This window comes from Giraffa tippelskirchi, chromosome 5, assembly GCF_054371585.1.
Source record: "Giraffa tippelskirchi isolate mGirTip1 chromosome 5, T2T-mGirTip1v1.2.pri, whole genome shotgun sequence".
Classification (NCBI taxonomy): Eukaryota; Metazoa; Chordata; class Mammalia; order Artiodactyla; family Giraffidae; genus Giraffa; species Giraffa tippelskirchi.
The window spans coordinates 85,113,233-85,130,918 of NC_137279.1; the positions used below are offsets into that span (position 1 = coordinate 85,113,233).

Here is a 17,686-nt window from a genome sequence, read left to right on the forward strand (position 1 = left end):
GTTGCTATACTATTTTGCATTCCCACAAGCGATAAATGAAAGTTCCTGTTGCTCCATATCCTTCCTCATCAGCATTTGGCATTGTCAGTGTTTTAGATTTCTGCCATCCTAATAGATGTGCAGAATCAATTACTTTTGATAAAAGTGCCAGGGTAGTTCACTGGCAAAAGGATAATCTTTGCAATGAGTGGTGCTAGAATAATTTGATAATCATATGCCCAGAGGAAAAAAATTAACCTTACCCTTTGCCTCACATGATATACAAAAATTTAGGCATTAAATAATAAAGGTTGAAACTATAATATGCTTACAGCAAAATAAAGGAGTAAAATTTAGCCAAATAAATCCTTGAGGCCAAGATTTTCTGATAGAATGCAAAAAATAGTTTTATGAATGACAAAAGAAAAAATATCAATTCGAATATTCAAAACTGAAATATATTTTGTTTTTGAAAAGACATGGTTATGAAACTGAAAAAGCAAGTAACAGCCAAGGGAAAAATCTGTATTACACATATTTTATAAACTACTTGTTTCCAAAATATCTGAAGAAACCTTCCAACTCAATCACAAGACAAACAATTCAATTTTTAAAAAGTAGTTAAATGATTCAAATAGATACTTCACCAAAGATATATGGATAGCAAATAAGAATATGAAAATTTGCTCATTATTATCAAGCCATGAGGGAGATGTGAATTGAAACCATGAAACATAACTAAACAGTCTTTGTGTGCATGCGGGCTCAGTCATGTCCCACTTTTTGTGATCCATGTACTGCAGCCCACCATGCTTCTTTGTCCATAGAATTTTCCAGGCAAGAATACTGGAGTGGGTTGTCATTTACTACTCCAGGTGATCTTTCCTGAACCAGGGATCAAACCCATGTCTCTTATGTCTCCTGCATTAGCAGGTGGATTCTTTACTACTGTGCCACCTGGGAAACCCAGAGACAGCCTTTAGCATGTCAAATTAAAAACCTACAGTATCAAGTAGAAGGAGGATGTAGAGGAATTGAAACTGTCACATATTGCCAATGGCAATGCACTAGAGTTTATGATACAGCCACTTAGAAGAATAGTTTGGCAGTTTCTTAAAAGGTTAACCATGTCCTTATTATGTAAACCAGCATTTCTACATTTAGTATTTATCCCATATGAATGCAGAGTTCCAAAGAATAGCAAGGAGAGATAAGAAAGCCTTCCTCAGTGATCAATGCAAATAAATAGAGGAAAACAATAGAATGGAAAAGATTAGAGATCTCTTCAAGAAAATTAGAGATACCAAGGGAATATTTCATCAAAGATGGGCTCAATAAAGGACAGAAATGGTATGGACCTAACAGAAGCAGAAGATATTAAGAAGAGGTGGCAAGAATACACAGAAGAACTGTACAAAAAAGATCTTCACGACCCAGATAATCATGATGGAATGATCACTCACCTAGAGCCAGACATTCTGGAATGCCTTAGGAAGCATCACTATGAACCAAGCTAGTGGAGGTGATGGAATTCCTGTTGAGCTATTTCAAGTCCTAAATGATGATGCTGTGAAAGTACTGCACTCAATATGCCAGCAAATCTGGAAAACTCAGCAGTGGCCACAGGACTGGAAAAGGTCAGTTTTCATTCCAATCCCAAAGAAAGGCAATGCCAAAGAATGCTCAAATTACTGCACAATTGTACTCATCTCACACGCTAGTAAAGTAATGCTCAAAATTCTCCAAGCCAGGCTTCAACAGTACGTGAACAGTGAACTTCCAGACGTCCAAGTTGGTTTTAGAAAAGGCAGAGGAACCAGAGATCAAATTGCCAACATCTGTTGGATCATCGAAAAAGCAAGCGAGTTCCAGAGAAACATCTATTTCTGCTTTAGTGACTATGCCAAAGTATTTGACTGTGTGTATCACCACAAACTGTGGAAAATTCTTAAAGACATGGAAATACCAGACCACCTGACCTGCCTCTTGAGAAATCTGTGTGCAGGTCAGGAAGCAACAGTTAGAAATGGACATGGAACAACAGACTGGTTCTAAATAGGGAAAGGAGTATGTCAAGGTTGTGTATTGTCACCCTGCTTATTTAACTTACATGCAGAGTACATCATGAGAAACGCTGGGCTGGATGAAGCACAAGCTGGAATCAAGACTGCTGAGAGAAATATCAACAACCTCAGGTATGCAGATGACACCACTCTTATGGCAGAAAGCGAAGAAGAACTAAAGAGCCTCTTGAGGAAAGTGAAAGAAGAGAGTGAAAAAGTTGGTTTAAAGCTCAGCATTCAGAAAACTAAGATCATGGCATCTGGTCCTATCACTTCATGGGAAATAGATAGGGAAACAGTGGAAACAGTGACAGACTTTATTTTTCTGGGCTCCAAAATCACTGGAGATGGTGATTGCAGCCATGAAATTAAAACATGCTTACTCCTTGGAAGAAAAGTTATGACCAACCTAGACAGCATATTAAAAAGCAGAGACATTACTTTGCCAATAAAGGTCCTTCTAGTCAAGGTTATGATTTTTCCAGTAGTCATGTATGGATATGAGAGTTGGACTATAAAGAAAGCTGAGCGCTGAAGAATTGATGCTTTTGAACTGTGGTGTTGGAGAAGATTCTTGAGAGTCCCTAGTTCTGCAAGAAGATCCAACCAGTCCATCTTAAAGGAAATCAGTCCTGAATATTCATTGGAAGGACTGATGCTGAAGCTGAAACTCCAATACTTTGGCCACCTGAGACGAAGAACTGAGTCATTTGAAAAGACCCTGATGCTGGGAAAGATTGAAAGCGGGAGGAGAAGTGGACAACAGAGGATGAGATGGTTGGATGGCATCATTGACTTGATGGATATGAGTTTGAGTAAACTCCCGGAGTTGGTGATGGACAAGGAGGCCTGGTGTGCTGTAGTCCACGGGGTCGCAAAGAGTCAGACACGACTGAGTGAGTGAAATGAACTGACCTGAAAACCTCTGACTGTGTGAATCACAACAAACTGTGGAAAATTCTTAAAGAGATGGGAGTACCAGACCTTACCTGCCTCCTGAGAAACCTGTATGCAGGTCAAAAAGCAACAGTTAGAAGCGAACATGAAAAAACAGACTGATTCAAAATTGTGAAAGGAGTACGTCAAGGCTGTATATCGTCACCTTGCTTATTTAACTTATATGCAGAGTACATCATGTGAAATGCCGAGCTGGATGAAGCACAAGCTGGAATGAAGATTGTCAGGAGAAATATCAATAACCTCAGATATGCAGATGACACCACTCTTACGGCAGTAAGTGAAGAGAAACTAAAGAGTCTCTTGATGAAGGTCAAAGAGGAGAGTGAAAAGCTGGCTTAAAACTCAACATTCAAAAACTCAAGATCATTCCATCTGGTCCCATAGCTTCATGGCAAATAGATGGGGAAAGGATGGAAACAGTGACAGGCTTTATTTTCTTGGGCTCCAAAATCACTGGAGATGGCGACTGCAGCCACAAAATTAAAAGACACTTTCTCCTTGGAAGAAAAGCTATGACCAACCTAGACAGCATATTAAAAAGTAGACAAAACACTTTGCTGACAAAGATCTATATATATATAGTCAAAGCTATGGTCTTCCCAGTAGTAACGTATGGATGTGAGAGTTGGAACATAAAGAAGGCTGAACACCGAAGAATTGATGCTTTTGATTTGTGGTGTTGGAGTAGACTCTTGAGAGTCCCTTGGACTGCAAGGAGATGAAACCAGTCAATCCTAAAGGAAATCAGTCCTAACTATTCATTGGAAGGACTGATGCTGAAGCTGAAGCTCCAATACTTTGGCCACCTGATGTGAAAAATCGATCCATTAGAAAAGACCCCAATGATGGGAAAGATTGAAAGCAGGTAGAAAAGGGGATGACAGAGGGCGAGATGGTTGGACGGCATCACTGACTCCATTGACATGAGTTTGAGCAAGCTCTGGGAGATGGTGAAGGACAGGGAAGCCTAGCGTGCTGCAGTCCATGGGGTCACAAAGAGCCAGACAAGACTGAGCAGCTGAACAACAACAGCAACCTTTATCCATAGATATGAAAATATGTGCATACAAAGATTTGTACGCTAATGTTCACGGCAACTTTATACACAATGGCTAAAACTGGAAGCAATTCAAATGTCTTACCAACTGGACAATGGATAAGTAAACTGTATACTTATGATAGACTGCTACTCTAAAATAAAAGGACAAAGTACTAATAAATGCAATAACATGGACAAATCTCAAAAGCATTATGCTAAGTTAAAGAAGCCAGACACAAAAGACTATAGACTATATGATTTCAATTACGTGAGGTTCTGAAAAGTCAAAATATTATAGTGATAAAAAGTAGATTAGTGCTTGCAGGTTAAATGCATGACCAAAGAAACCTGACTGCAAAGGGATATAAAGGAACTTTGAGGGGTCATGACTGTGGTACTGGTTATATAACTATATACATTTGCTAAGATTTATTCAGCTATGCATTTAAAATTAGTGAATTTTTATTTTGTATAATTTATATGCCAATAAATAACAAAAAAAGTAGGAGATCCAAAATGGGATAAAAAATAAATTTTTATATAGTACACCTAAGATCTTGAAACATAAAATAACTTGATTTGTAAATGCCAAAGAGTCAAATAAATTAAGGGACACAAAATTAGAAGAACTTTACATTTTAATACAATATCATGATGATCATGATTATCAGTGTTAAAAGGTGTTTTCTTCATGGTAAAAAGTAATTATGATATTTGATAAAACTGGTATGATTAATTCATTATGCAACATCACAGCTTGCATATTGTTTGTATTCATAATCTCAAATTTACAGAACATTTTCAAACGTAAGGAGTTAAGAAAAACTGATCAAAAAAAACAGCTTTTATGTGACTTTACAAAGGAAAAATTTTCAATAATGGGATATTAAAAAATTCATCCTTGAGAATCAAGACACACTTTCTAAATCCAAGTTCCTTTAAGTCTTTTCTTTTCTCACATTATTGATAGAAAGGTAAAATGTTAGATTAAGGCCAAACATTAAAAATTATTTTAATTTTCACTTACTTGGATATAGAATATCAGCAATCTCAAAGTCATTCACCCGACAGATGGGCAGAAATGAGTCCCTTGAAGATAAAGTGGAGCAAGCATATTGAAAATTATCTTTTGAATTACATACTAAGTCAAAGAGTATAAACATCTTTTTATCAAAGAAGATTTCTGGATATATTTCTCAATGTCAAAGGACTGAGTCAGAAGTCTACTACAATACATAATCATATAGCACTGAAATCTACTTTTTCTGTATATTACACAATTAATCATGTAACACCATGGTATAGTTATAGATTCTAATAAACAACACACATTCTTGGAGGTACCAGGACTCTCTAAGATGCAAAACTCAACAATTTTAGATTCACAGTATCTTAATCCATCAACTGAAAGAACTGAAGTCGGGGCAGTTAGCTGTGTTTGCTGGAAATGTACAATTTTGAATATTTACGGGAGGGAGCGGAGAGAAAAATGGTAGAAATTCCTTTCCAAAGAAAATCATGTCTTTAAGAAAGCCAAATGTAATGTAAATACGAAATGGGACTAAGAAAATAATGACTCTTTACTTACAAATGAATAAACAAATTGCTGACTGGTAGGAAGCCTTCCATTATATGTGGATACATGACTTCAGAGTTCACTGGCATCTAAACATAATAAATCACAAAATCCAAGTTACAAATTGATTAGACAAAATGAGAAAAATGTTCAACCTCAAGAAAGTTTAATCACAGATTAAAATCAAAATATATTAACTTTCTATCATTAATTTAAACAAACAATGCAGATCCTGGCACAAAACTAGACATGTCATTAATATTAATAATGCTCAGTTCATAGTGAGTGCTCAATAAAGACTTTTTAAATGAGTGAAAAAATAAAGGGGTAATGGTTAGCATTTGCTAAATATCAGGTACTCTGCTAAATTATATAAATACATTCTTAACATATATTCCTTCTTAAGTTTTATAACAACAGTAGGACAGAGTACTAACCTTATTTTATAGACAAAGAAACTAAGCCTTAACAAGGTTTCATAGCAAATAAATGAAAAACCCTTGGATTTTCAAACAATATATATTGAGATTCTACAGATATTGCATTTTTGTACATCTTCAGTTGATGGCCTGATGATTTAACAATAACAGCAAAAAAAGATTAAGAAAAATAATCTTTCTACTAGAAATACTTAGTTTGCTAAAAGCTCAACTGCTTTATTTCAACTGTTTTCAATCTCAGTGCATATCTCTTATTCTAATTTGGAAGTCCTTCCTGAGAAGAGAACAGTATCTGTGACGACTTTGCTATTGGTTATTGTAGTCTCTGAAGACAAGCCTGGAAATCTGTGAATAACTGCAGAGAATCAATAACCTGTGTCATTTAGGTCTTCAGTAGTAGTCTTCATCTTAGTAAAGCTATCAATATAAATCATTACTACACCTAAGATTCCTTTGTAAATGACATTAATTTTAAATAAGCCTTTGATTTTGCTAAAAATAAAGTCAAGAACTTCCTATCCTGAAAACCCATACTCAATGTGAACAGGAGAAATGCAGCAAAAGAACATAATTTTGCTTCATCTTAAACCCACCATGTAAAAATGCTCCAGTCGAATTCCATATACGATCTGTAAAGCTCTCATGTAGATCATATGCAAGACTTCAGGCTATAACAGAAAAATAACTTTTAATACTCTGTTGTACCACTATCACCATTACTGTCCAATATTGTAGTTAATGGATAAAAAAAAGTAACAACATGACTGTGTTTCCCTTGAAATGTTTTTTGCCACTTTATTTTTTAATTGAAGGATAATTGCTTTATAGAACTTTGTTGTTTTCTGTCAAACATCAACAAGAATGAGCCATAGGTTCACCTGTGTGCCCTCCCTCCTGAACCTCCCTCCCAATCCCACCCTTCTAGATTGTTACAGAGCTCCTGTTTGAGTTCCCTGAGTCATACAGCAAATTCCCATTGGCTATCTATCTATTTTATATGGTATTGTAAGTTTCCATGTTACTCTCTCCATACATCTCATCCTTATTTTTCCATATTTTAAACACCTTATATACTCATCAGTTTGCTCATATGTGCTAAGTCATATGTGCTGGTCAATAAGATCAGTTGTTTAGGCTTATACACAGAATGATAACAAGAATATTCAAATCCAATCCAGGCAATCTATCCACATTAGGGAATGGAAGAATAGGTTAGTCTTTCAAAACATGTCATCAAACATACGACAAAAATAATGAGGGTGTATTTTTTTTTTTAAAGAACATGGGAAACCTTGTTTGATGCCTCAGATGTTAAGATGCCTTAGCTGTTAAAGGGACTACTATGATCCAGGAGGTATACATTTAATAGGATACTATGGGATTTTTAACTTTTATCTTCTAAATCAGCAGTTCCCAAACGCTGGCCTACAGAACCTTTTCTCATCCATATACAAACAAGTTTGTTTATTCTGAGATTATCCCTTCCATTTTAAAGAATTAAAGAGTCATCAAGATCAAAAAGTTTAAGTTCTACATCATTAAACCAGGTTTTATTATGTTATCACTTCAAGATGAACACAGGAAAATGGAAGGAGACTTTGGGATTTTCTGTGACACATGAATAGTTAATTTTTCCGTTTAACAACTAAAGACATAAAAAAACACTATCTGTCAAAACAAGTCAATTCCCCGTTGGGGCATAATGCAAGAAAATTAATCTGTAAACTTCCCAAGAAGATTGTTTCTAAGCATTTTTTGTGATTGGAAACCACCTGGAGTAAGTTCCTTCAAGCCTTACCAAGAAATGATACCCTCAGACCACTACTCCAATAATAAAAAGTTTAATATACTGTAATACATGTATGGTTTAGAAGCTTTTATTAGAAGAAAACAACTGCATTAAAGACTTGAATTCCTAATGGGAATGCAGAAGTTGCCCTATATTAAAACAGTGTTATTTTAAAGTAACTCTAGTTGAGAGATTTTCTCCGGATTAAAATTACTAGCCTATATCAAACAGTGATATACATGCTTTTCCCCACACATTACAGACCTAGTGTAGCCTGTATATTAACCACATGCAAAAAGAGCCACATTTTACCTTGGGATTTGGAGAAAGATCATTCTTGGAGAGGTTTTTACCATCAGCTCCTGTTAAGATTTTGTTTCGAATATGAACCACAATTTCAGCTGCATTATATCTGGGAAAAGACAAAGTTTCCATCTTGGGAGTCTCCTGTTGGTTTGAAGGAATTAAAAACAAAGATCAGAAACATGGCGCAACCAGCAGTTCTCACTACCTGGAAGCTGACAAATATAAGGACAAAATTAACAAGCCAAGGTTGAACTAAATTTATGGTAGTGCTCTCATCAAATCATTAAACATCCTAGTACGATGACATTAAAAACAAATATATATACACATATATAGACACACACACACACACATACATATATTCTGAAACAGCTTTTATTCTAAAGCAACACAGTCATTTTCTAATTTAACTAATACTGTTTTCTTTTTCATGGGAAAGAGGACTTAGGTTGAACAGACAGATGAGAAACTATGTTTTGTTTTGTTTTGTTTTAAGTTTGAGAGGCAGAGTTCAATAAGATCCTGAGATTCAATCCCCAAAGTAAAATACGTAGGTAACACTATCAGCAGAATCTATACACAAACAACAGCAACATAGGGTAAATAAATAATAAGCTGTACTGTACTCTGATTTGACAATTCAAATGTTTCTGCTTGGCTTTTAAAAACTTCCACAATTTAATAACCTAATCAATCTTCTGCTACTAGTTAGTCTCCTCCAGGATGTTTCCCAAACTTCCAATGTTTCCTTTTGAAATCACCTCTCCTATCTAACTTCTATCTTTCTTTGATAGTACAATTTCAGTTCCAATTTATTCACGAGTGTGTGGAGAGAGGGAGGGAGAACGGAACAGGGAGGAGAGGGAGAGAAAAAGACAGAGGTGGAGAGGCCTTCCAATCCAGTTTGAGCTCTCCGGTGAGATAAAGTGTATAAATGACCTAATATGCAAAGTACTCAGGCCATTTACTGCTAATCACCTCTCAGTGTCTCATTATCTGCAACACCACAATCCAGCGCACAGTAGGTTCCTTTTTCTAAAATAAACTAGATCGTGGAAATCAAAAGCCCAGGGAGCCGATGCTAAACAAAGAGAAGAGTCCCAACCTCAAAAAATTTAAAGTTTCCTGAACTTATTCAGGGAAAAATGATCGTGCCTTGCATTCAAAGCGCTGTATATACACCGCCCACTTCTTCTGACTTTTGGATTAAGCTTAACGAGCTGCGGTCCAGTTGATCGCAAAGAACACGACCTGGCGACTGAATAACAACATGATATTTTAGCCTTTCGATTTTTGGCTTTGACTTTGGTTAAGCTATGTTTGAGTAACGGAGATTTATGACAGCATCTGGAACCCCATTATCTTCTCAATAAATCGGTTAAAAATATAGAAATACAACCTTCAACTGACCAGCTGGACCTCAAGTTTCTTCTCGCGTAATCTTTGCTGTACCAGACGACAGACATTCGTTGCGTAGGAAATGAGTTCAGATTGTTCTGGGGACTAAAATCTAACAAAAACGACCTATGGAGCTCACCCGCACCACCCAAAGGCGGGCTTCTGCAGCCTCCTCCCCAGCGCCGCGTGTAACGAAAACACTGTCAGGCCCGTGGCTCCAGAGCGAGAGAGCACACACGGTCTCGGACTCCGTCCACGCGCGTTTCTTTGCTCTCACCTACCGCGGCAGCCGCCGACAGGACGGAGGCGAGTCCGTGGAGCAGCTACACGCGAAGTCAAAAGTCAGCAGACATCGACCGTTGTTAATTTTCAAACCAGCCGCCTCCTACTGGAAGTCCCTCCCCGTCCCGCCCACTTCCTGCGCTCCGGTCGCGCCGAGAACCGGCTGGGCTCAATATGCGTGGAGCGTTTGGTGCTGGCGTTGCGAGAGAGAACGCTGGGCTCTAGGCGGAACTATTTTTCGCGGAGTTGACGTCCAGTCGGAAGTGGATTCCGCAGGAAGTGGGAGAGCCACGGTTTGGGGAGGTAGTCGGGCATTGCCGCGGAATTCCCGAGGTCCGTGCGTGTGTTTGGATTCAGAAGTGAAGAGCGAAAGTGAATAGAGGGTTTCTGGAGACTTAAGCTAAGCTCAGGGTAACAAGGAAAGGAGGACTTGGGGCTGTCAATGGGGCAGGGTAAGTCATAGAGTCTGAGTGATAATAATGCTGATGTTTTTTGAGCAGAGCCCCCGGGTTCTGTGTTGGATGCTTACAGGTATTATCTCTTTTCAGTTCACGTCAGTTGATCAGTCGTGTCCGACTTTTTGCGACCCCATGGACTGCAGCATGCCAGGCTTCTCTGTTCATCACTAACTCCCCGAGCTCGCTCAAACTCATGTCCATTCAGTCAGTGATGCCATCCAACCTATCCCATCCTCTGTCGTCCTCTTCTGCCTTCAGTCTTTCCCAGAATCAGGGTCTTTTCCAACGAGTCAGTTCTTCGCCTCAGGTGGCCAAAGTATTGGAGTTTCAGCTTCAGCATTAGTCCTTCTAATGAATTTTCAGGACTGATTTCCTTTAGGATGGACTGGTTGGATCTCCTTGAAGTCCAAGGGACTCTCAAGAGTCTTCGCCAACACCACAGTTCAAAAGCATCAACTCTTCGGCGCTCAGCTTTGTTTATAGTCGAACTCTCACATCCGTACATGGCTACTGGAAAAACTTTAGCTTTGATTAGACAGACCTTTGTCAGAAAAGTAATGTCTATGCTTTTTAATATGCTGTCTAGGATGGTCATAGCTTTTCTTCCAGGGAGCAAGTGTCTTTTAATTTCATGGCTACAATCACCATCTGCAGTGATTTTGGAGCCCCCCAAAATAAAGTCTCTCACTGTTTCCATTGTTTCCCCATCTATTTGCCATGAAGTGATGGGGCCGGATACCATGATCTTAGTTTTTTGAATGTTGAGTTTTAAGCCAGCTTTTCACTCTCCTCTTTCACTTTCATCAAGAAGCTCTTTAGTTCTTCGTGTTCTGCTGTAAGGGTGGTGCCATCTGCATATCTGAGGTTGTTGATATTTCTCCCAGCAGTCTTGATTCCAGCTTGTGCTTCATCTAGCTCGGCATTTCACATGATGTACTTTGCATATAAGTTAAATAATCAGGGTGACAATATACAGTCTTAACGTATTCCTTTCCCAATTTGGAACCAATCTGTGCCATGTCCCGTTCTAACTGTTGCTTCCTGACTTGCATACAGATTTCTCAGGAGGCAGATAAGGTGATCTGGTATTCCCATCTCTTAAAGAATTTTCCACAGTTTGTTTTGATCCACAATATCTCTTTTAGGATTCATTAAAAAGGAAAAGGGGCTAATAGATACCATCATCAACTTAGGGATTAATTCAGGGAAATTATGCCACTGACTTAAAGCTATGTGCAGAAATTCATGCGTGGGTGCTAAGTCACTTCAGTTGTGTCCAACTCTTTGTGACCCTATGGACTGTAGCCCACCAGGATCCTCTGTCCATGGGATTTTCCAGGCAAGAATACTGGAGTGGGTTGCTGTTTCCTACTCCCATGTAGGGTAGAATCCTGGTCTTTCCTTCTGCCTCTCTTCTTTCATGCTGCCACAAGAACCAGGCACTGCTGATGCCTTCCAGCCCTGAACTGCTCCCTGAGCACGCAGGTCTCTTAGTGAGCTCAGTTGATGCCTGAATGAGGGGCAGGCACCTCATACCTAGTCACAGATCAAGGCCTTGCCGCAGAAGATGGGACGATAGGATGGCCTAGTTGTCAGGGAGAGTGGGGGACAACTATTTAGTTTTATTATGTATTGGGACACTGGAAGATATAATAGAACTGGCATCTGACTGCAGGGTACAGTATTAATTAGTGAGGGTGATGTACTGGTCAGAAGTCTGGACTGAATCAAGTGAAAAATAATGCTGGAAAGATTGTATTGACAATAGACACAAATTCTTGTACTTTGCTGTATAGGGGAGTGGAGGCTCTACCTATTAATACAGAAATTTATGCTGATTTGAAGTAAAAGTATGTTTCCTACTCAGTAGTTAACGGCTTTCTTTTCCCCTTTCTGTGTCCATTTACTGATGTAATTCTCAAAAGTCAGAATCTAATAAAACTCAAAAGTTAGTTAGCAAATAGATTTTTTAAAAACATTGAGAGTCTGAAAAAAAGAGACCTTTCTCATTGGCACTTACCAAATCAAGCTGATTACTTGTGAATGCACGTAACTCCACTAGGCCGTATCTTCTTAGAAACAGAGAAAAAATATAGATAGCATAATGGCTGAGAGCTCAGCTCTTGACTCAGAAGAAGCTGTCTTTAAATCCCTCATCACACTGCTTACCATCCTGTGGACTCAGGCAGCTTGCTTAAGTAAACTGGTTTCTGCATCTTTAAAATAGCGATAATATCTGATTTATAGGGTGTCATGAAGATTAGATAGATTTATTCATGTAAATTATTTGGCAGAATAAGTATTAATATTATCAGTTATTTTAACTACTATTATTTATACACTGTCCTAGTAAAATATCCTTCAAATGTTAAGTTCAACCATTGTTAAGAGTCCAGACAAGGAAAGATGACCTATTTGTAAACTAAAAATATAATGAACCATATGGAGAGAGAAAAATGAGGTGAAAGAAAAGCAGAATGACTGTATTTATAGGATAATAATTGTGTATTTGGAGGATAATTTTACTGTAGACATGGCAAATTGATAGTTTATTAGAATTAAAGTTAAGAAAAAACTAATAGGTATTTATTCAGGTTGTCTTGATTATAAGGGTAGGTCTGATTTTTCAAAATTTAGTTGTCTGTTACTGGTGGAGTAGAAGGCAGAACATCAGAAATACAGAAATCCCAACCTAGACTTTCTACAGTTTTGTCATCATTCATAAAGACATTAACTACAGCAGAAAATTAGATTCCATTACTCTTTATGGCTGTAACATCTTTTTCCCCTGCACCTATATACCCGCACATGGTCCATATCTGCTCTTATATTTCATTTTCCCTCTCAACCTTCCTGCCACAACCTCCCTTCCCAGCCTAGACCACATGATTTATCAATATCCAGATGCCCTTTGTTTCCTTGCCTCAGAACCCAGTGCCTGTCAAAACCTTAATCTTGAATCTGTCCCATAAATCTCCAGCCAAGCACCTTGGAGGAAATATCACAAAGTGACATACAACAGATTCTTGGTCTGAAGCTTCAGCTTACCCCAACTCTTGACACTCCTTTACCATTTGTCAGTTCCCTGTCTTATAACTTTCAGTGATAACTACCTCCTCCTTCCTCAGCTTCAACTTCTTTTTTTATTAGAAGGTGACTAGAGTAGTCTAAAAGGTATTTTTCAAGCACTTAACACACATTCACATGTGCCAGCAATTTTTATGCCAGTTCCTTTTTTGATTCGTGTTCTTTTTCTATTATAGATTGCACTTTAGATCCCAGATGACAGACCTGTAAAGACTGAGCAGACCTTTGACTGACAAGATGGGATGCTCAGTGAGACCATCACAGCCTGCAACTAGGACTTTATCTTTAACTCAGGTGGTGTTCCTGTGGTAGCTAGTGGTTTTGGTTAAAATTTTTTAAATCTCTAAGTGACAAGATTTCCAAATTGTTTCTGCTTTTTTTTAGTGGGTTAGTAAGGACAAAAAATTGATTCACTTGGTCTATTGTGGTAGGAATAGGTGAAATACTAAGACCTGGTCTTATGCCCTCCTTGCCATCAAAGACCCACTCATTTGAGGATGGAGATTTCTTAGGGGCCACAAACATTTCCAGCAACCCTGTACCTAGTTACTTGAGAAAATTCAAGCCCTCATGTAACGTATCTTAATTTCCTGTCCACCCCACATTTATCTGCCTCTCTCGTATTGATCTTGGAAAATGAATAGCACCCACTCCATCTGTGCTATTGATCAGTGCCTCTTTCTAGACCTCTCTGTTACCTTTGACACCATTGATCAGACCCTTCTTGAAACCTAAATCCCTTTGCTTCTCTCCTGTTTGTTCTAATTATCTCATGCTTCTTAGGGGCTCTTTCTCTGCCTGTCCTTTAAATAGTATAAGTTTAAACCTTGATTTTTTCTCTCTCTCTTTTTTTTTTTTTTGCATGAATATTCCCCTTTAGAGTACTATCCATGCTCATTGTTTTAAGCTATTGTTTTAAGCTCATTGTTTTAAGGATCCTAAAACTACTGCTATACCTGACTTCTTCCTTGAGACTCAGACTTTTATTTGCCTACTAGATAGATCCATTTGGGAGGGCTCATGAGCCATTCAGATTCTAATTTATCCCTTCCTTTTATTTCAGCTACCAATCTATCTCACTGTTGCCTCCAGCCTTACAACCTTCACCTATATCCCCCAATTTGTCTTTTCAGTAGCAGCCAGAATGATCAGTCTTAAATGTAAATCTGACCATTTTACTGGTCTGCTTAAATGTCTACAACCCTCCCCCACCCCCTGGCACCACCACCATCACCTACAAGGTAAAGTCTACCTCCATAGCCTGTATCCTAGGACCTCCATAATCTCACCACTATTTATGTTTCCACTATCATCTTCCATCACACCCACTTCCCATTCATGATGCTGTTTTACACTTAGAGAACTTTTCCTATTCTTATTGACACTGTCTGGACTGTCTTGATTTTCTTTGCCTAACTCCTACTTTCTTTACTTATTTTTCAGATTTCTTCTAAAAAGCCTTTCCCTAATCCACAGACTGAGCTAGTTGACTTTCCTTCTGACTTTCTGAGTGTTGATTGATTCATCCAGAAAATACTTAGCCACTTATTTTATGCCAGACACTGAGGTAGATATGGAAATATAATAATGAACAAGTAAATGTAAAAATCAATCTAATAATTGACCTGACAAAGCTTATATTCTCATAGGAAAGGGAAACACAAATTTTAAAAAAAAATGTAGTTCAGTCTAAATGGTTCCATGCTTGTGAATAGTCAGGAATTAGCCAGATTAAAGGCTGGAGGGCAAGATAGAGATAACTGTAAAGGCCCGGACATGAGAGGAGAGCATAATCCAGAAACAGAGATTTTAGATGCAGGGCTAGGGAAGTAAACAGGCCCAGATCATGAAGAGTATTGCTGATCATATTAAGGCATTTGACCTTCTTCTAAAGATAATAGTAAGTTTGAAGGGTTTCAACATGATTAGGTTTTTAGGTGATGACTCTGGCTACTGTGAGAAAATGGAATTGAGGAGTGGCAAGACTAATGGAAGGAAAACCAGTTAGGCCATCATTGTAGTAATCCAAGGAAAAGAAGATGGCAGCCCGTACTAGGGCATTGCCAGTGTGGATGGAAATATAAATCCCAGAGGAATTCAGGAAGTAGACCTGGCAAGATTTAACAACTGAATTGGGAGGGCAGAGGTGAGAGAAATAAAGGGTGGAGTTCCATAAACAAGTTTTAGTGAAGACCCTATTTGCTATCATATGTTCATAGCCTGGAAGTCCTTAGGCATTGTAGATGCTTGATAAATATCTACTGAGTGAGAGTTTTCTGGCTTGAGCCTAGATAAATGGAATGCCATTTTCTGATTTAGGAAATGTAGAGGTGAACTCATTGGGGGAGGTGACTGGTGATTGAGTTTTGGATGTGTCTAGCTCAAGATGCCTGTGGGAGATACACGTGAACATGACAGATACGATGCAACTGGGAGAAATCTCAGACATATTCTTTGTATACTTTAAAAAAAGTAAAGGTTTATATTTTATTGAAATGATCTGTTTTGTGTCTGTCTCCACTACTACACAGGACTGATTCTTTTTTTTTAACTTATTTTTCAATTGGAGGAAGGTTGCTTTACAATGTTGTGTTAGCTTCTACTGTACAACAACTTGAATCAGCCATGATTATATATATATCACCTCCTTGGGCCTCCCTCCACCCCACTCCACTGCCTCCCCCATCCTGTCCCTTCAGGTTGTCACAAAGCACCTGGCTGGGCTGCAAGGGCTGATTCTAAATGACTTGATTCCCTAGCACCTTACACTATGTCTGGCACAAACAGGGCACCCAGTCGTTGTTGAACTGAACTACTCCTTTTTAAACACGGTACATTTAACAGGAGAAATTAATAGTAGTAGTCTCTGAGGAGGGAGACTGGGGCTCAGAGTGAAAAGGTTTTATTGTATATATTTTGGTTCTTCATGCCTTTTCCCTCATTTGCTTATATTTCCTATGAAAAATAAAAATGATGAGAAAGAAGTGCTCAATTTATATGAACTTTAAACTGAAAACAATACTCCACCTATGATCTGATACAGAGTAGAATATTAATGCTATATGAAGTCATACTGTTAATAGCGTTTTTTGACCACATCACATTATCAACTTGTTTACAAATTTGATGATTGTATCATTGTTGCTGTTGTTCAGTTCACTTACATAAATAATTAATATTTATGTCTTAAAAGTGAAATTATCAGCACATACTTTATATTAAGGGCATCAGAAAATCTTTGAAACTATGTATTGTGAGGTATAGTTAAAACTTACTAAGCCAAAGGAGTATGGTACTTCTATATCTGCCGAACAATTCATATGAGAGAAAACAGTGCCTCTCTGACCTGTCAGCTAACATTTACTGTTTGCTAACATTACAAGTAGTATCCAACATGCAAAACCCTTTCTTTACAAGTGTTGGAATGTTCCTTTTACACCTTAACTGTAGTTAATTATGAATGAATATGTAATATTGCTTTTATATATTATGAATCGGCATTTTAGTGTATAATTTTATTTAAAAGGTTGGGGTTCTGGTGTACTATAGATGCACTAATATTTAGAGGTAAATTCTAGTAGCATTTTTGTTTCCACAGCATATTCGCTGGGTGGCGCTGTTGCATTAATGTTGACATTACACAATTTAGAAGTTTTCATTTTCTTTTACATAAGTAAATAGAGCAATGAACATTGAACGCAGTGTTCTAGGTGGGAAAGTTAGATTCTGAATTTGTTGGCTTTAAGATACATATTTCAAGCTTAAGAAGACAAACAGGATTGAATTCAAAGTAGGTGTCTGTTTTTGTATTGCCTTTTAGTCATTCCAAATCTGTTAATCTACTTCATTCCTCATCTGTGTCCATCTTTATTAGTAGATTTAGGAACTCTTAGTAGATTTGAGTTACTTTAAACAGTATCTTTGTTTTGGATTCAAATGAAATTCTTAGTCTGAAACCATAAAATATATGTCCTTTGCTAAGAACTCTAAACCAGATGTAAGGAAGCAAAAATTTGGTATATTCTACTTTAACCTCCTAGTATCCTATCCTCAACTTTCACATCAACCTGTATTGTTGTAACATAGCATAGAGAACCTTGGGCTTCCCAGGTGGCGCTGGTGGTAAAGAACTGGCCTGCCAATGCAGGAGACATAAGAGTTGCCGATTTGATCCCTGGGTTGGGAAGATCCCCTGGAGGAGGGCATGGCAACCCACTCCAGTATTCTTGCCTGGAGAATCCCATGGACAGAGGATCCTGGTGGGCTACAGTCCATAGGGTCTCAAAGAGTCAGACACGACTAGAGCAAC

The 17,686-nt window shown here is 38.0% G+C and overlaps 1 protein-coding gene across 5 annotated transcripts in view; it reads right to left on the minus strand.

Moving 5' to 3' along the window:
* Positions 1-9,954, minus strand: part of NUF2 (NUF2 component of NDC80 kinetochore complex) — a 37,230-nt gene extending 27,276 nt beyond the window's left edge. Inside the window, exons 1-5 of one of the 5 annotated variants that reach the window (XM_081493892.1) lie at positions 9,832-9,954; positions 8,159-8,293; positions 6,651-6,725; positions 5,630-5,706; positions 5,069-5,130 (exon numbers count right to left, since the gene is read on the minus strand). In XM_081493892.1, the coding sequence (XP_081350018.1) occupies positions 5,069-5,130; positions 5,630-5,706; positions 6,651-6,725; positions 8,159-8,281 (337 nt within the window). In that variant the 5' untranslated portion in view covers positions 8,282-8,293; positions 9,832-9,954. Of the gene's footprint in view, positions 1-5,068; positions 5,131-5,629; positions 5,707-6,650; positions 6,726-8,158; positions 8,294-9,551 lie in introns of all 5 variants that reach the window. The other 4 variants (XM_081493893.1, XM_081493895.1, XM_081493896.1 and 1 more) reach the window with 4 other exon arrangements.
* Between the last annotated feature and the right edge of the window lie 7,732 nt (positions 9,955-17,686).